This window comes from Oncorhynchus tshawytscha, linkage group LG07 (assembly GCF_018296145.1).
Source record: "Oncorhynchus tshawytscha isolate Ot180627B linkage group LG07, Otsh_v2.0, whole genome shotgun sequence".
NCBI lineage: Eukaryota > Metazoa > Chordata > Actinopteri > Salmoniformes > Salmonidae > Oncorhynchus > Oncorhynchus tshawytscha.
The window spans coordinates 74684495-74704684 of record NC_056435.1 but is presented as its reverse complement, the minus strand read 5'-3'; the positions used below and the strand labels follow the sequence as shown (position 1 = coordinate 74704684).

The window sequence follows — 20190 nt, the reverse complement described above, 5'->3', positions numbered from 1 at the left end:
TTAATATTGCCTGGTAACATTAATTTCTTATAATTAGGGAAATTGTGTCACTTCTCTTGCGTGCCGTGCAAGCAGTCAGGGTATATGCAGCAGTTTGGGCCACCTGGCTCATTGCGAACTGTGTGAAGTCCATTTATTCCTAACAAAGACCGTAATTAATTTGCCAGAATTGTACATAATTATGACATAACATTGAAGGTTGTACAATGTAACAGCAATATTTAGACTTAAATAAAATACGTAACGGTTTCCGTATTTCACTGAAAGAATAAACGTTTTGTTTTCGAAATTGTAGTTTCCAGATCCGACCATATTAATGACCAAAGGCTCGTATTTCTGTGTGTTATTATGTTATAATTAAGTCTATGATTTGATATTTGATAGAGCAGTCTGACTGAGCGATGGTAGGCAGCAGCAGGCTCGTACGCATTCATTCAAACATCTCTTTGCAATGCTTCAAGCATTGAGCTGTTTATGACTTCAAGCCTATCAACTCCCGAGATTTGGCTGGTGTAACCGATGTGAAATGGCTAGCTAGCGGGGTGCGCACTAATAGCGTTTCAATCGGTGACGTCACTCGCTCTGAGACTTGGAGTAGTTGTTCCCCTTGCACTGCAAGGGCCGCGGCTTTTGTGGAGCGATGGATGGGTAATGATGCTTTGAGGGTGGCTATTGTCGATGTGTTCCTGATTCGAGTCCAGGTAGGGGCGAGGAGAGGGACAGAAGCTATACTGTTCCACTGGCAATGCTAAAGTGCCTATAAGAACATCCAATAGTCAAAGGTATATGAAATACAAATGGTCTAGAGAGAAATAGTCCTATAATTCATATAATAACTACAATCTAAAACTTCTTACCTGGGAATATTGAAGACTCATGTTAAAAGGAACCACCAGCTTTCATATGTTCTCATGGTCTGAGCAAGGAACTAAAACGTTAGCTTTTTTACATGGCACATATTGCACTTTTACTTTCTTCTCCAACACTTTTTTTTTCATTATTTAAACCAAATTTAACATGTTTCATTATTTATTTGAGGTTAAATTGATTTTATTGATGTATTATATTAAGTTAAAATAAGTGTTCATTCAGTATTGTTGTAATTGTCATTATTACAAAGACATTTTAAAAATTGGCCGATGAATCGGTATCAGCTTTTTTTTGGTCCTCCAAAAATCATTATCGGTATCGGCATTGAAAAATCATAATCGGTCGACCTCTAGTGACAACGGCCCAGACTCTTCCGACAGAAATGTCTGTCATTGGAAAAACAACCCGGAAAAGACAGATTCTTCAACAAACTTCCATATATTTCACTAAGAATCTAATTGCTTGCTGGATTTAGATTTTAATTTACGATCCAGGCCAGCGGCGTGTTAATCCCTTAAGATTTGCAGATTGCAGAATGTTTGTATTTTTCTCTCTCTGATTTCTGCCTTAATAAGTTGCAGTGTGTGTCTGATAAATTATTTTCTCACATCAAACGCTGGCTAATTAACTTAACTTGCACTGAGGAGAATATTCATTTAGATGTTTTGCCTGTAGCGTATATGAGTGTATATGCGCACATCATGGATCTATACAGTAGATTAGGTTAGGTGTGTACACTTCAGGACCAAATCTGTGCCATGAGCTATTGGTTATTGGGGATCTTTCTCTCTCTCCACCCCCTCTTTCCCTCACCCAATGGACTTTGTTGTTTTATAGCTGGGCAAAAATAGACCCGGTGGTTTGGATGTGCTTTGGCCCGCACAAACAACTGATAAACTGTTTGCTATTTAAATTATACATGAAAGTGGGCATGGGTCTGTGGAATATGGAAAAAGGCAATGGGATGCACGTTTGTGTGTGTGTGTGTGTGTGTGTGTGTGTGTGTGTATGCCTATGTTCCCAGGGCTGAGATTCCTGAGCTGCGTTTCAGTCACACGCATGCACACACGTCCATAATGACATTATATAATGCAGAACTCCAAACCCTCTCATGGATTATCTGTAATCCAGTCTCCATGGAGTCTCTAATCAGCAATTACATCCACAGAGACAGGATTCAAGGTAATTAGTGTGCTAGCCAGTCTGAGCTTTCATTCAAGAGCTATATGTAAGGTACAAGGTACCTTGATCCCCTCCTTCAATAGAGATCCTATCCTTCCTATCCCCTTCTCAGCCCTCCGCCACTTGACTCTGCTCAGCCTAGGTGCTGCATGTCATGTAGATGAATGAGGTTCATGAGGAGACGATGGGCTTATTTCAACCCTGGTGCCATATTGCAAAACCAGTCTGAGAGTGCTAATCAATGTCATTGAGAGAATTTGTGGCTCTAGTCAAATTTAGTGCATTACATAGTGGATAGGTTGCGATTTTAGGCGTATATTCTATGTTGTCAATTCATGTGTTGAATATGATTTTGACTACCCACAAGCCATCTCATCTGCCTCAGAAACAAGTGTTTCTCCATTCCCAGACATCCCCAGACAGTGAACTGTACTCACCTATCTGTCGCTGGCGCTTAGAGCCGTTGGTTAGCGAGGCTGTTTTATCAGTTTATGAGCATCTATGGGGAGAGATGGTGGGGAAATTGGTTCCTCTGCGATCACAGGGCAGAGAGGAAGGGAGTGAGAGAGGAAAGAAAAAAGCTCTTTCTGTTTCTCCGTCTCTCTCTCATTCTGTCTCTCTCTCTCTTTCTCCTGGCTCTTGATGTTTACTGTTGGATAAAACGGATTCATCAAAACACTATTTTATTAGTGTCTGCAGTGGAGGAGTGCTTGTTCCTGGGAGAAAACAGGAGCCCTAATAGACTTGCGTACATTACTATAATTCAAATCCATTCACACAGGCTTGCTTGTTTGCCTACACCCAAAGACAGAGTCCTGGAAACCAGGGGTTGGAACCAAAATAATTTTTTCCAATCAGAACCACTATTTTTTTCGTTTCGTCCCATGTTCCGACCAGCAAAATAAAGTTCTGAACCGGTTCAAACCAAAAATGTTTTCCGGTTTATATTGTTCCTTTGTGTTTATTTTTTTACTTGTGAAATCAACAGTTGTTTACATTTAGCTCATTAAATGACTTCACCAATCAGAGCAGACAGAGCAGGCAGGCTAGTTGTTTACATGCGTGATGGACAGACAAAAGTAGCATTTGGCACAAGGTTCGAGTGAAATAATGCAGGTGGATAGAGAGCAGGAGAGGGTTGAGAAGGAGGCTTGAAGCTCTGGCATCTTGTTGTGACATGCATTATCTGAATTATTTGAATTATATCTAGGAGGGGCAACTTCTATGGAGGAACTTTGAATGTCTTTTGAGCCCGCTAGCTAACAAGCTTGTGTGTGCTGAGCGGCACCAGGATGAAAACATACTGTATCTTACCTTTTTGTAGTTAATAAATCCATTGTGAATTTCAAGGTTTATAGTATCCTTAGCTAGCAATGAAACAGTTGATCCATTCTTCTCTAGCTAATTAAAAATCTCTCTCCCTATCTTCTGAATCATGCGTGTAACGTCAGTACAGTAGACTATGGTAACATCAGTACAGTAGACTATGGTAACATCAGTACAGTAGACTATGGTTACGCCAGTACAGTAGACTATGGTAACATCAGTACAGTAGACTATGGTATCATCAGTACAGTAGCCTATGGTATCATCAGTACAGTAGCCTATGGTAACATCAGTACAGTAGACTATGGTAACATCAGTACAGTAGACTATGGTAACATCAGTACAGTAGACTATGGTGACGTCAGTACAGTAGACTATGGTAACATCAGTACAGTAGACTATGGTAACATCAGTACAGTAGACTATGGTGCCAGTACAGTAGACTATGGTAACATCAGTACAGTAGACTATGGTAACATCAGTACAGTAGACTATGGTAACATCAGTACAGTAGACTATGGTAACATCAGTACAGTAGACTATGGTAACATCAGTACAGTAGACTATGGTAACATCAGTACAGTAGACTATGGTAACATCAGTACAGTAGACTATGGTTACGCCAGTACAGTAGACTATGGTAACATCAGTACAGTAGACTATGGTAACATCAGTACAGTAGACTATGGTAACATCAGTACAGTAGACTATGGTTACGCCAGTACAGTAGACTATGGTAACATCAGTACAGTAGACTATGGTAACATCAGTACAGTAGACTATGGTAACATCAGTACAGTAGCCTTGCGTTTTTTTTGTTCAACTAGAAAAAAATGCCTTGAACATAAAATTATGTTATTAACTGGTTCCCATGCTTTTAAAATAATGGTTCTGTTCCGGAATAGTGTGGATCACTTTCATTGAAAAAATATTTTCTGTATTTTAGTTCTGTTCCCTGAACCGCTTCTAACCCCGATGGAAGCATCATTCTAATGCATAGATACCTTATGAGAGGTTGTATTACAGCACAGCTACCTTTTTCATTGCACTATGCTGTTACATACATACTACATGGACATATGAATTCAATGTCCACCCACAGCCCATTTCACCACCAAAAACACAAAAGATTCTGCACTCTCACTGATTGTTCATATCCACTCTGATTGGTTCTAGAGCTCTCCCTGAGAGCCGACATGTCTAACTGCCCCTCCCCAATGGGCTGCCCGACCCACTTCTCAGGCTCTCCGGGGATGAAGATCTACATCGACCCCTTCACTTATGAGGACCCTAACGAGGCCGTCCGGGAGTTCGCCAAGGAGATCGACGTCTCCACCGTCAAGATCGAAGAAGTCATTGGCGCAGGTAAATGTGGATGGATGTGTGTTTCTTTGTGCGTGGGCAGGTTGGTGGGTTGCAGAAATATCTTTAGCCTATAGCATCCCAGTCCCTGTACCAAGCTCTCTCTCTTTTTTGCTTTGTCTGTCTCCCTATCTCTATTTCGTTCTCTCTCTCCCACCTCCCTCCCTCTCTCCCTTCCTAACTCCCTCCCTCTTTCCCTTCCTAACTCTCTTCCTCTCTCTCTCTGGGGACATGCCCTCCCTCGATGGGCCATGCCAGACCTTCTTGACTGTATGGGGACATGCTCATTGGTGTTGATTCATACAAAGAGTTAAATAACAGCAGGCTAATGAGACAAGGACTGGAGTAGCCTCCGGTGGTCTGGCTGAGACACACTGCATGATAGGCGAGAGGAAACGAGAAAGGATAGGGGGAGGAGATGGAGGAGTAGGATGAAGGAAAGGATAGGGGGAGGAGATGGAGGAGTAGGATGAAGGAAAGGATAGGGGGAGGAGATGGAGGAGTAGGATGAAGGAAAGGATAGGGGGAGGAGATGGAGGAGTAGGATGAAGGAAAGGATAGGGGGAGGAGATGGAGGAGTAGGATGAAGGAAAGGATAGAGGAATGGGTGTTTGCTAATTACAGATTTCCGTTTTTTGTTTATTCGGTGGTGTGGGATCTCCGCAGGATGCCGAGAGGATGATGAGTAATCAAGGAATTGAAATAGTAGATATTTACTGTGAATTTGTTGTGTTGTTATTCTTGTAGTTTCCATTCATGAATGCCCTCCCCAGATTCTGAGCTGCTGTTCAATAAGAAAGCCCCACTGTTGATCTCAAATGAGACAATTACTTTTGATTATTGAAAACACAAAGGTCCAACTATCTTCTGCTTGTTAACTCTGGTCCAACATACATGTTGTATAGGGTCCCTGGTCAAATAGGGTCCCTGGTCCCTCTCGAGCCAGATTTGAAGTATTGCACTAGCGCGATCAAATGGATTTATATTTACTGACATCTCAAGGTCTAATATTGACTTGATCTCTCTAGACTGTTGATCCAGCCCTATAACCACACACCACACCTCTCCTTCCCCCAGGTGAGTTTGGTGAGGTGTACAAGGGGCGTCTGAAGCTGCCAGGCAAGAGGGAGATCTATGTAGCCATCAAGACCCTGAAGGCAGGATACGTGGAGAAGCAGAGGCGGGACTTCCTGTCCGAGGCGTCAATCATGGGACAGTTCGACCACCCCAACATCATCAGACTGGAGGGCGTGGTCACCAAGAGTCGGCCAGTCATGATCGTCACAGAGTTTATGGAGAACGGGGCCCTCGATTCCTTCCTGAGGGTGAGTTATAGAACGTGTGTGTATCAAGTGCCTTAGATTATGAGAGCTGCTCCACGATCAGCTGGTCCCCCTGTCCCATGAAATCTTATTCAACATGATTTAAAAGGCTAAACTGCTCCTAGATCAGCACTCCCAATCTAAAACACTTAATGAGTATAGACCCAGGAATATGGATGGTGTTCACTCCACTGTGCCTTATTAATCATTTCTAAACACTGCTTACCACCTCTTTTTTATAGTTTCTTATAGTAAATGGGACTGTGGTAATAGTTTATTTACATGTTTTTTCTGTTCACATAATATGTATTATACAGTATGATGATATACACTGAGTTTACAAAACATTAAGAACACCTGCTCTTTCCATGACAGACTGACCAGGTGAATCCAGGTGAAAGCTATGATCCCTTATTGATGTCAACTGGTAAATCCACTTCAATCAGGGTAGATGGGAGGAGACAGATTAAATCAAGGATTTTTAAGCCTTGATACAATATAGACATGGATTTTGAATGTGTGCCGTTCAGAGGGTAAATGGGCAAGACAAACGAGGTTTGGTAGTAGATGCCAGGCGCACTGGTTTGTGTCAAGAACTGCAACTATGCAGGGCTTTTGACACTCAACAGTCTCCCTTCCCGTGTGTATCAAGGATGGTCCACCACCCAAAGGACATCCAGCCATCTTGACACAACTGTGGGAAGCATTAAAGCGTTGGGCCAGTAACCGAAAGGTTGCTGGATCGAATCCCAGAGCTGACAAGGTAAAAATATGTTCTGCCCTTGAGCAAGGCAGTTAACCCCGCTGTTCCCTGGGCGCCGAAGATGTGGATGTCGATTAAGGCAGCCCCCCGCACCTCAGAGGGGTTGGGTTAAATGCGTAAGACACATTTCAGTTGAATGCATTCAGTTGTACAACTGACTAGGTATCCCGCTTTCCTTTCCCATTGGTGTCAACATGGGCCAGCATCCCTGTGTGTGTGTGTGTGTGTGTAGGGGGAGTTTGCAACTCAATATTAGGAAGGTGTTCCTAATTTTTGGCATACTCAGTGTATGTTGCACTAAGACTGCACTGGTTCATTGCAGCATGTTTGTGGCTTGATAAAACCAATATGAGTTACAGCTGATGATATATGGGCAATGTAATGTACATTTGTCAGCCCGCAACAGGGCTTAGGCTTACAGAGCACAGTCATTGTAGATTTGAAAATGTACTGAACCCAATTCCACCCTCCCCTCATCAAAGACTTCCTGAAATAGCCAACTTATGTCCTCCTCGTTTAATTTCTCCACTCATGCCCCAAGCTCTTAATGGACTATCCCCTCGCTCTTTTGTAGTTTGGACGGAACGAGCGAGTGTACAGCTTAATCAATATTCAACCCTTATTTTTTTCTCTCCTTCCCTTCTTCCTTCCCTCCCTCCATCTCATGGATTGGTTTTCTACTCTACTTTGTTCTAATGCTGGTTTAAAGGGACCCTTTGAAGTTGGCTTTGCTAGCCGCCACATCCGTCTTATGTTCCCATCGATCTTACCCTACCCTCTTATTTGTTAGTGTGTGTCAAAGCTCCTCTGAGCATTGGAGACACAGGGAGGAACTAGGAAGGGGTTGGGGGGAGAGAGAGAGAGAGCTCCCCCATGTGTGAGTGCTACCAACAGTGATGTACGATGTGCAATTTTCACTAGAAACATCCTCTAACCACTCGTTTTGATAGGATCGTGTTTGAGTAATCCAATTTGGGAATCAAAATGAATTCCATCCCCCTCCTTTTGATGTAAAATATGAAATTATATGCAATACAAGGGCTGTCTGGCACTGTGTCGATAGTGTGATACACTCTTAGAAAAAAGGGTTCCAAAAGTGTTCTTCAGCTGTCCCCATTTTTGCTTCCAGGTAGAACCTTTTTTGGTTCCAGGTAGAACCCTTTTGTGTTCCATGTAGAAGTCTTTGAGGAAAGGGTTCTACATTGGACCCAAACGGGTTCTACCTAGAACCAAAAAGGGTTATTCAAAGGGTTCTCCTATGGGGACAGCCGAAGAACCCTGTAAGGTTCTAGATAGCACCTTTTTTCTAAGAGTGTAAAAAGAGAAAGAGTAAAAATATAAAGATCAAGTCACTAAGTGTAAAGGCTTGACGATTGCATCACAGACTCAGAAACAACTAGTTTGCTGTGTTGGAGAAGTGGGTCGCATAGAGATAGATAGGCAGCAGGTTAGGCTGTTTGTCACACCCTGTGTGTATGGACTATTGTATGTACTGTAGGTGTGACGGCAGATCTTGTACAAAAGTGTGCCCTTACTTCCTGACTGTGGTGACACGGATGCGTCCGTAGGCTTTTCTATTCTGGGAATGAGATCGCAGAGGATGTGGAAGGAATTTGAAACACAGCCTCTTCGTGTCAGAACAGTGTTGGCTAGGCATGGTCTCTATACAATCTGACACTCACACAACATCTGTAGCATAGCATGCAAAATGTGCTTGTGTTAGTGTCATGTTGTTGCGGTTTTTAAATCAATTGCATTTCAATCAAGTAGAAACATGCAATCAAATAGAACCGTGTCCGGTCTGAACATCTTCATGCCTAATATTTTGAAATAGTGTAGAATTCATTGAAGTATGGCTTGTTTACTGTTGACATCTCAGCTGAAAGGCCTGCAGATAGGCCTGTAGATGACAAGTTTAATTTCATGGTGCTAATACTCCCGCTCTACCTCTCTCCATGTCTCCTGCAGCAAAACGACGGTCAGTTCACTGTAATCCAGCTGGTGGGCATGATGAGGGGCATCTCGGCGGGCATGAAGTACCTCTCTGAGATGAACTACGTCCATAGAGACCTGGCTGCCCGCAACATCCTGGTCAACAGCAACCTGGTCTGCAAGGTGTCCGACTTTGGACTTTCGCGCTACCTTCAGGACGATACATCTGACCCCTCCTACACCAGCTCTCTGGTGAGTCCTACTCTCTGAACCCCCCCAAAACGTTTTTCTCACCTTTATGTTTTGAAATGGATAGGTTGGTTCATAGCAACAAGACTGTCTGTCTGAAGACCAGCAACATAGAACAGGGAGGGTTCTGGGATTGATGTTTATGAAGTGTGTCTCCACTGTGATGTGTCTCCTCCAATTGTTGTCAACAAACATACCGGCATTCGGCGTATTATGATAGAGGAAGAAGGTGATTCATTGGTATGTTTTTAGACACACTTAGTCATGGCCCTTTTGTTGTAAGTGTAGTTGTGAGTGTAGTTGTGTGTGTAGTTGTGTGTGTCTAGGACTGCTTGAATAAAGTAGAGGTAACTGGTACGTCAGAAGAACTACAGCACTTCTGTCTGGCCATCTCATGCATTTCCTTTCACTCTTCCTGGAAACTCACTTTTCTCTTTCTCAGTCACTCACTTTCTTACCTCCATCTATTCTCTTTTACATTCCACAAGCCTTCTCTTTTCCTTCTCCCCCCTCTTTCTACTAGTCACGGACTATGACTGTCACATCTTCATTAATGCAGAGACTCTGGGGAAGAACTCCTCTCTCCCCTCTGTCATTGGGATGCGTGGGATGCAGGGAAACCAAAGAGCATCTCAGCCCCTCAAACTGACAGCTAGCGCACCGTCCCTCCTCACTCCTCAGGAACTGGCCCTGGTCGCCCTGCCCCCTTCCCCCGCTCATCATGCATTATTCCAGGGGCATCATGGAAGGGTTTGGGCCCCTAATGAACACCACAGAGGAACAGATTTATAATTATTAGACACTATGGCTGGTGCATCTGACTCCATCTCCTCCCCGCTCTGTTTTGGATGTCATCCACAACACACTCACACTCTCGTATCTGAATGCAGTGCAAGGTTATGAGGGCTTGCTGTGTGAGTGTGTGTGACCTGCATTGACTTTCATTTGAAACGACTGCTAATGAGTTATTTGTAATGGTTTATTATTCGGCTGCTCCTGACAGTTGGAGGGAATACAGTGAGTCTGCCTGGTGCAGTACACCAGAGTCTGTTCTTTCGTGAGGTCAGTTGTTTTAAAGGATATAGTGAAACGGCTCGCTGCTTTGACGAAACTGCCTGAGGGCAACTTTTGTATAATCATTTATATGCACACACTGTGCATGAGGAAATAAAATATATTTCCAACGTGTATGAGTCATTTACAACTAAAAACTCTAAGATGTTCTACAAATAAAGGTGGTAAGGGATCTAAACATCAGCTACCATGATAGTACAAATATAGGAGACTAAATTTAGTTCTTATCTATCTAAACATTGGAGATGATCTTTGAGAAATCAAGGACAAGACAACAACAATACAAACCCACATCTACCTTTATTTAGAGAGCAGATGCTCCATCATCAGAAGATGACTATATTAGAACTCAACCGTGCGTGTGTGTGTGTGTGTGTGTGTGTGTGTGTGTGTGTGTGTGTGTGTGTGTGTGTGTGTGTGTGTGTGTGTGTGTGTGTGTGTGTGTGTGTGTGTGTGTGTGTGTGTGTGTGTGTGTGTGTGTGTGTGTGTGCGTGACTGTGCTTGTGCGTGCTGGAATGGGTCTGAGTCTCAGGTGTGAACGGGAAGTGTGACAGGTTTTGTAGAGGGGACGTGACCTCCTGTTGGTGGGTTTGGGAAGTGAATTGGCCACTAGGAAGGCAGACCGAACTGGGTCTCTGTGACCCCTGTGGTTAAGCCCTGCTAAAGGTGTTTTTCCTGAACATCAAATAAATAAGAAATACAAGACCACCTTCTGTCGGCTGTCAATCTTGTTGATGCTACAGAGGTTTAGAAGGGGTTAAAGGTTAGAATTGGATTATAGATGATGTTTTTGATGTTTGCCTGTTTCATGTACAAGACTTCTTGAATATTAGATGATGCATCTCAAGGGTTTTATGCTGTAAAGGGATTCAAAATATAGATAGATTTTGGCTTTATTATGGACTCCTTTCAAAAAAAGACAGCAACTGTTTGTGTGCTTAACCTTTACCCAACCCAGGTATTCCCATTGAGATAGGACCTCTATGACATTAGAGGCCTGACACATAACACATAGACATAAACAGCTATTTGCACTCCATCCATAAGCAAACCAGAGTCACACAACAGTCTCTTCAAGCATTCCCCTTGACCTTACCGTGTCTGAGCACTAGCTTGGTCCTGACTGTCCTGGGGGAACGTTCTGGGAATGTTCTCTATCCACAGGGGAGAAGTTGTGGAGATGTTTGGCAGAGAGTCGGGGTCCTTGGGTCTCTCATGCATTCCTCTAATTAAGCTATGCATGCTGCCAAGCCTTCACAATGCCACGGCAGCTCCTTTCAATCGCTGACCTCCCTCCGCCGGTTACGAGGTGAACACCAAGGCAATCACAGAGCGAGGCCAGCGCGGCGAGCGAAGGCCGAGGGAATAAGGAAAATGGGAAGAAAGAATCCGCCGACGACCCGTGAATTACCGTCACCATCGACCTCCTCCTCCTGCAAATGAATCACCTCATTTTTCCTGTCCTTACTTTGTGATGTGTTCCTCCTATTTTGGGGTGACCAGTTACCTGGCCTCCAGAGAGGTGCTGGGGAAGTTGCTGGGGGACATGCTGTTAATTGCATAGTGTTAACCCTGGGGTTGGAGCTCACACTATGGACATAAGTTTACCTTCTTTCTCTTTTTCTTTCTACTTATTTCTACAGCTATATTAGCACTAGTATAGTTCTATCTCTACATTTATCTATCTATCTACAGTTGAAGTCGGAAGTTTACATACAGTGCCTTGCGAAAGTATTCGGCCCCCTTGGCAACAATGCACGTGAGGGGCTGAATAATTTTGCACGCCCAATTTTTCATTTTTTGATTTGTTAAAAAAGTTTGAAATATCCAATAAATGTCGTTCCACTTTATGATTGTGTCCCACTTGTTGTTGATTCTTCACAAAAAAATACAGTTTTATATCTTTATGTTTGAAGCCTGAAATGTGGCAAAAGGTCGCAAAGTTCAAGGGGGCCGAATACTTTCGCAAGGCACTGTACACTTAGGTTGGAGTCCTTAAAACTCGTTTTTCAACCACTCCCCAAATTTCTTGTTAACAAACTCTAGTTTTGGCAAGTTAGGACATCTACATTGTGCATGACACAAGTAATTTTTCCAACAATTGTTTACAGATAGATTACTTCACTTATAATTCACTGTATCACAATTCTAGTGGGTCAGAAGTTAACATACACTAAGTTAAAGCTGCCTTTAAACAACTTGGAAAATTCCAGAAAATTATGTCATGGCTTTAGAAGCTTCTGATAGGCTAATTTATGTAATTTGAGTCAATTGGAGGTGTACCTGTGGATGTATTTCAAGGCCTACCTTCAAACTCAGTGCCTCTTTGCTTGACATCATGGGAAAATCAAAATAAATAATCCAAGACCTCAGGAAAAACAATTGTAGACCTCCACAAGTCTGGTTCATCCTTGGGAGCAATTTCCAAACGCCTGAAAGTACTATGTTCATCTGTACAAACAATAGTATACAAGTACAAACCCCATGGGACCACGCAGCCGTCATACCGCTCAGGAAGGAGACACGTTCTGTCTCCTAGAGATGAACGTACCTTGGTGCATAAAAGTGCAAATCAATCCCAGAACAACAGCAAAGGACCTTGTGAAGATGCTGGAGGAAACAGGTAAGAAAAGTATCTGTATCCACAGTAAAACGAGTCCTATATTGACATAACCTGAAGGCCACTCAGCAAGGAAGAAGCCACTGCTCCAAAACTGCCATAAAATGCCAGACTACGGTTTGCAACTGCACATGGAGACAAAGATCATACTTTTTGGAGAAATGTCCTCTGGTCTGATGAAACAAAAATAGAACTGTTTGGCCATAATGACCATCGTTATGTTTGCAGGAAAAAGGGGTGGGTGACTTGCAAGCCGAACAACCATGAAGCACGGGGGTGGCAGCATCATGTTGTGGGGATGCTTTGCTGCAGGAGGGACTGGTGCACTTCACAAGATAGATTGCATCATGAGGTAGGAAAATTATGTGGATATATTGAAGCAACATCTCAAGACATCAGTCAGGAAGTTAAAGCTTGGTCACAAATAGATCTTCCATGACACCAAGCATATTTCCAAAGTTCTGGCAAAATGTCTTAAGGACAACAAAGTCAAGGTATTGGAGCGGCCATGACAAAGCCCTGACCTCAATCCTACAGAAAATTTGTGGGCAGAGCTGAAAAAGCGTGTGCGAGCAAGGAGGCCTACAAACCTGACTCAGTTCCAGCTGCTCTGTCAGAAGAAATGGGCCAAAATTCACCCAACTTTAAAGGCAATGCTACCTAAAACTAATTGAGCGTATGTCATCTTCTGACCCACTGGGAATAAGATGAAATAAATAAAGGCTGAAATAAATAATTCTTTCAACTATTATTCTGACATTTCACATTCTTAAAATAAAGTGGTGATCCTAACTGACTTAATACAGGCAATTTGTACGAGGATTAAATGTCAGGAATTGTGAAAAACTGAGCTTAAATGTATTTGGCTAAAGTGTATGTAAACTTCCGACTTCAACTGTATCTATCTAGTCTTTTCCCCGAGTGACCCAAAGGCTCAAGGAAGGACATGATGAGTGGTGTGTCACACAGTATTTGCTGTGTGTGTGTAAAGTGGCTGAATGCTCTCCACACCGTGCAGTGTTAGTGGTTAAAGATGTGCAAGGCTTTTAGTGGCTAACGGTGAGAGGTTGTGTGTGTGAAAAAGATGACTGGAAAGTGCAATGCAATCACACATTGTATTGAAAGCCAATGCCCTGAGGAGTAGAGAGAGCTGGCATTTGTGATTCAAGAGTGGTTGTATGTGGTTGTATGTTGTGCAGATGCCTCCCGTGTCACACGATGTATGTTGAGACTGAGGGTTGTTGGTGTGTGTATGGTTATGTTAATGCGTGTAAGTGTGAGTGCGTCCATGTAGAGTTCTGCGCGGGACTGTTTTCTTCATCCCGTTCCCTCCCACTCTCGCTGCGTTTCATACCAGGCCCGTCCGCTCCTGCCGACTTCGTGTCCGACTCCCACCCACTCCTGCAAGAACTGGTCACAAACCCAACCACAGTCCCTCAATGCTATTTTAGGTGTGTGACACAGCACGCTTTGTAGCCCCGGTCCCAGCAATTTTGCCACCCTAGTCAAGATCAAAATGTGCAAAAATAGCTTAAGAATTCTGTTAAAATACCAGAGATTCTCATGTGGCCAAATTGTATTTTTGGGCTACACTCTTAGCCCCCATAGGAGAACCTTTTGAAGAACCCGTTATGGTTCCAGGTAGAACCCTTTTGGTTCCATGTAGAAACCATTTAGGGTCCATGTAGAACCCTTTACACAGAGGGCTCTACATTAACCCCTAAAGGGTTCTACCTGGAACCAAAAAGGATTCTACTACAGGGACAGTCGAATAACCCTCAGCCTACAGGGTAGACACAGTTTGAAAGAGAGTAGAGTTGGGGTGAATATAGTTGAATGGACACTTAGGGGTCTTTCACACCAAAATGATTTGGTGCGGTTTTACCGAACTACTGCATTTACCCACTTAGTTCAATTGGCTTGGACTGGTGTGAACACCCTATCCGCACTCGGGAGTGCCTTAAACAATGCACCGTGGTCCAGGCAGGATGAAATCGATTACATCAACCATGATCCTTTGCTAGTTACGGCCACTTTCACCATGATCCTTAGCGATACTTTGGTGCCAATATGTGGATGACGTCAGCGCTACTCTCTTCTGGTTTTAATGTCTATGGCTTCACCACACTAACCGTTTGGCGCTATCAAACCCTTTGCTGTTTGATTGTCTTCCATTTGCATCCTTTCCTCTTTCCCCTCCTTTTCCTTGGCATATGGCCCAAAGCCTCTTGTAAGTTTGTCACTTGTGTGAAATATTGATGTGGTCAAAGTTACAGGGGACTTAAGGGTAAAGAAGTGAAAAACTTGGAGGAAAGTTGCCATTTGGTCTAAAGGGCCAGGATGTCCTTGCTCTCAAGAGTGCTTTTATAGGGACCAATATAGACCCTGAGCTTATGCAGCATTCATGTCCCTAACAGGGTTGTGTTCAATTCTATTTGATTTGTTATGAGGGTTGTGTTCATTACAGCACGTAATGGAAAACTTTTAAAACGTTTTACAACAGAAAACAAAAAACAAGCGTTATTTTATTGGACAAGCACAATAGTTACTTTTTCAGTCTGTTTTCTTTTGTTTAGTCCCTTATGAACATGACCCAAGGGCTCTTCTTTGCTTCTGTTGATTGTAGGCAATTTGTATTTACATTGCTGTAGAAAATAATGAAAACTGTACCAGGAAGTGCTTGACAAACGCATCCATCCAGACTCCATTATCAAAGCGGGGGAACATGGCTTCTTCTACAAGTGTTTTCATGTTTGATTTATACCTCTTGTTGCGTGTGCCAGATCGGGCTGATATCTGTGACTGAGGTGGGCATTGATGTACACTGTGTGGGCCGAGCATGATTCAGGCATGGTATTCCACTGCACGGCACACTGAATGGGCAACCAGGTTTAATATGGGACAAAGATTTTGTCATAACGCCCCAGTTCATAGACTGACAGTAGACAATATGGGATGTTTCTGGCCAGTCTGTCAGTTAGTAAGCTAGCGAGCTACCACAAATTAAGTCAGATGTCAGATTCTTCTATAGTTTTTGTCTAATGGGTCCTCGAAGAGAGAAAGACCGAGAGAGTGACAGAGAGAGACATAAAGAGAGAAAGATAGAGAACGGAGAAAGACAGAGAGATAGAGAACAGAGAGAGAGAGAGAGAGAGAGAAAGATAGAGAACGGAGAAAGACAGAGAGATAGAGAACAGAGAGAGAGAGAGAGAGAGAGAAAGGGTCACAGCATGCTAGTTCCTGAGAACAGAATACACTGTGACACTGTTAAATGACACAAGAAGAGACACATCAGTTCGTTCTTAAACATCCCAGGTCCCAGATCTCTTATGTGATGAGTCTCAGTGTGCTGTAAGCTGTACTTGCCTATGTTCAACCTCCTCAGAGTCATCTCAAGGGGACAGAATCCAAGGTCGCAGTCTAATATTAAACCACTGGAAAAGCCTGACAAAGATGTGCAAATGCATGATAAAAACGTAGGATCCACACTGGGTTAAATTTGAGGGGCCCATAGTGGCTCCTGAGTCATTAGGGGCCACAGAGGAAGTTACTCAAGAGGAGAGGGCATTTCCAGAGGTGGTGTCATCAAGTGGATGATGTGAAGGTATATATTAACTGCAAAGACTACACAGACACAGTTTATTAAAGGTCGGATTTCATACCACTTTGAGACCACCTGAGAAGTGTGTTAAAATAACTTTGTCCTATAGAGGAGCATAGACCTCATGTGACTCCTAGACTAGACTATTTAATTGAATTAAATAGCCATAGAATATGTGGGAACTTGGTGAAATGATGCCTGAAATAGTTCCAGGGAGTCAAATGTAAGTTCCTTTGAAGTTTGAAGTGGAACCTATTCTCCATTGCCCTGTAGACCGTGGAACGGTAGAAGGGCCTGCCTCTCCCAGACAGTCCCTGGGGTGCATTCTGCCTGCCCGCCTGCCTGCGTGCGTGCGTGCCTGCGTGCGTGCCTGCGTGTGTGCGTATATTCGGACAGACTGCCAGCGATCGTTGCTTTCGGGACATTAAACGTCAGTTGATGGAGCACTTTGCCCAGCCTAAGTAAATGTGCTCGGGACTACTTGTTTAGGAATGGATTACCGAAAAGTTGGGAATGGTACTGTGTCATGGGCATTAATGGGAGTTCACTAATGTTTATTACACCGGAAGGGAATGAATCTGCATTTGGGGACAGCTGCTGGTTTAGCAACAACATGATGGTACTGTTTGATGTCTCTTGGAGAGATGTGGTGGGTGAGGTTGCATGGGGTGAGGTTGCATGGGGACAGCTGCTGGTTTAGCAACAACATGATGGTACTGTTTGATGTCTCTTGGAGAGATGTGGTGGGTGAGGTTGCATGGGGTGAGGTTGCATGGGGTGAGGTGGCATGCATCAGCAATGACAAACAAAACAGTGTTCAAGGCTTGAGGACTCTCATAGTGGGAGAAGATCGTTCAGGGGATTTCATCTACATTCACTGCGACACCAAGGCAGGGCATTGCTCCAGTTTGTGTAGCGTGTTATAAACTGCCATTGGAGACTAGATTCCCCTTCAGTCTATAGATTGCTAGTGACCTGCTCCATTGAATTGCTGGATACATACTGCATCTCTCATAGTACACGTTAGCAATTGCAGGTGTCCCACGTGTAAAAGCTGAAGAACATACGCACATCCAGGTCCTTTTTGCAGGTTTTTGGAGTTATAGGTGAACTCATGGAGAAGGAAAAGGAAAAGGCTGCATACTGCCGATCATGTTCTTAGGGGATTTATCACAGCACCGTTTTCATCAGGCATCCATTTCCTTTTTATTTTCTCATGTTTCCCAGGGCACTCCTCAACACGCACCTGAACACATGTTCCTTCCCTCAGACCTGTCTGTCACACACCGCCATGTCCCATGATCCTCCTTAACCCTGACAGCACTCTGTCCACTCTCTTCAGGTCTACCCCAGATGTGTCACTACACCTGTCACTTTATCTGTCACAACCGCTCACGACCAGTTACAACTAGTCACAGCTAGTCAGTACGACTCCCTTTGTGTCAGATCATCTTGTTGACATCAGCGTGGTGACCCACTGCTGGTGTTGGAAGTTGATCTGGAGGGAACTGTTTGAAGTGAGAATCAGTGCTCCATGTCTCAGTATGGCCGGTCCGCAATAATCAAGTATAAAACTGTTGTTTTGTGGCCTAAAGTCACGTTGTGTATATATAATCTAGTTTCCAAAGACTTTGTGAGAGAGCAATGATGCTCTCATGTTGACATTAAGATCTGAATATTCTTCATGGGATGAGCAGCTAGCTGAAGAGATTGATGGAGCTTGGCTGGAGGTTGATATGCGGTTCAGCTCAGAGCGGTTGTTTTACATGAAGGCATGTCTCTGTGGGTGTTCTCTAAGACTCCAGGCCACCACATAGAACAGCATGTTCCTTTCTCACTGGCTTGTACTGCCTGCCTTGTGAGTGAAATGGTATTGGCTGTCTCAGACACATGCATGCTCTCGCTCTCTCTTTCTCTCTCTCTTTCTCTCTCTCTCTCTCTTTCTCTCTCGCTTTCCCTCTCTTTCTCTCACCCTCCCTGGGGTATTCATAGTATTTTCTCCTCCTAAGTTAATAAATAAAAATCCAATGCTGCTTTTTATTATATATTTGTCTTCTTCCTCTGTCTGTTTTCCTGCCCGGTCTGCTCTGTTCAGCAGCACTTTGTGTTATTAAAGTGTTGTTTTGGCCGGAGCGCTAGCAACTAGCTCGCCCACAGAGGTAATTACTGACGATCTGCATAGCTGCCTCACGAACGCGGCAGCCGTGAAAATGTTATTAGCTTAGCCTGTCTGCGAGGAGCGGTGCAAGGCGACGTGTGGGGGGGATAAGAAGGTCTTCCTAGCCATCGTGCTTCTGCATTGCTTGCTCTTCTGAGTTGTAGGTTACTGTGAAGCACTTTGTGACAGCTGCTTATCTATAAAGGGCTGTATAAATACATTTGATTGACATGTGATTGATATGGAGAGGCTCTAATACAAGGCGTTGCGGTTAGAGGTCAGATAGAGGAACTTGGAAGAGACAGTGTATTTATATTTCTTACTGTTCTTTTCAACTGGCGTGTGCCCAAGTCGAAATAGTCTCTTTGAAGCATGGGTCTAGCAAAGTTAGAGATTAGATGGAGGGAGCTGGGTTTCTTTTCATTGGTGCAGTTGATCTTGTATTCATGTGTTTTTCTATAGCCTTTTGACAGAACGGAGGTAAAAGATAGAGCCTTCTGGTGCCTGGAATCAGATGAGAGGCATTAGTTACTGGAAGAAGAACCCTGGGATCTGAGAAAAACGGTCATCAGAGCTTAGATAGATATCCATCAGTCTTCTTTTTCTCAACGAATTACAAAACCACACTTCCACTCACACACCCCCCTCCTGCCTCCCTGCTCTGCCTCCACTGAGGTCAGAGGTTAACATCATGTTCAGGGTTAGGAGCTCACAGTGGTCAAACGCTCTGAGCTGGGCCTTAACGAGCTCAGTCTGAGTCCTTTGGACCTCTACACGCACACGCACACGCACACACACACACACACACACACACACACACACACACACACACACACACACACACACACACACACACACACACACACACACACACACACACACACACACATCTTGCACATCCATGCACGCACACACACGCATGTACACACATACACACACAATACATCTCCTGGTCAAAGTCCCGGTGGGACTGAGGGAGAAAGCCAGGAGAGCAGGGTGGGCCTTGTCTCGCTCTCCCGTCTCTCCTTTCAAGCCCGGCTTATCTACACATGCACAGGTTGAACTAATTGGCATTATTAAGCTGGCCTGGCCGGATACAATGGAAACCGCCAAGGGGCCTACAAACAGGTGTGTGTGTAGAGGAAATCTTAAACAAGCCACCCGTCAATTTCAATCAGTACCATGCATGGCTCGCTGCAGGCCCAGGTAGGCCAATTACAAACAGACACGCTCGACAGGCGCTCTCAAACCCCGACCAAACCCCTTTTATTCAAACTCATGGGCACTGGGAGAGATGTGCTGTGGTTCGATGTGTGAGGAGGAACAGACGTTCCCTGCTGCTGGATCGATAGGGGATGAAGGGAAGGAGGAGTGGAGGGATAGAGAGATTGTAGTTGTCTTTTGGTTCGAAGGGTTTTAATTGGACTAATCATGTCGTTCTCTATCTCTCTCTCTCTCCTCTCTTTCTCTGCCCTCCCTCTCTCCCCCTCTCCCCCTCTCCCCCTCTCCCTCTTCTCTCACTCTCCCATCCCCCCTCTCTCTCTCTCGCTCCCCCTCCCTCACCCTCCCTCTCTCTCCCCCCTCCCTTCCCCTCTATTCCTCCCCTCCCCTCTCTCTCTCTCTCTCCCCACCCCCCTCTCTTTCTCTGCCCTCCCTCTCTCCCCCTCTCCCCCTCTCCCTCTTCTCTCACTCTCCCTCTCCCATCCCCCCTCTCTCTCTCTCTCTCTCGCT

The 20190-nt window shown here is 44.2% G+C and overlaps 1 protein-coding gene across 1 annotated transcript in view; it reads left to right on the top strand.

The window, feature by feature from the left end:
• Nucleotides 1-20190, top strand: part of LOC112227388 (ephrin type-B receptor 1-B) — a gene marked incomplete at its 5' end in the record, with an annotated part of 170651 nt that overhangs the window by 139673 nt on the left and 10788 nt on the right. The window contains 3 exons of the mRNA XM_024392262.2: nt 4555-4743; nt 5818-6065; nt 8794-9009. Coding sequence (XP_024248030.2) covers nt 4555-4743; nt 5818-6065; nt 8794-9009 — 653 coding nt within the window. The remainder of the gene's footprint in view (nt 1-4554; nt 4744-5817; nt 6066-8793; nt 9010-20190) is intronic.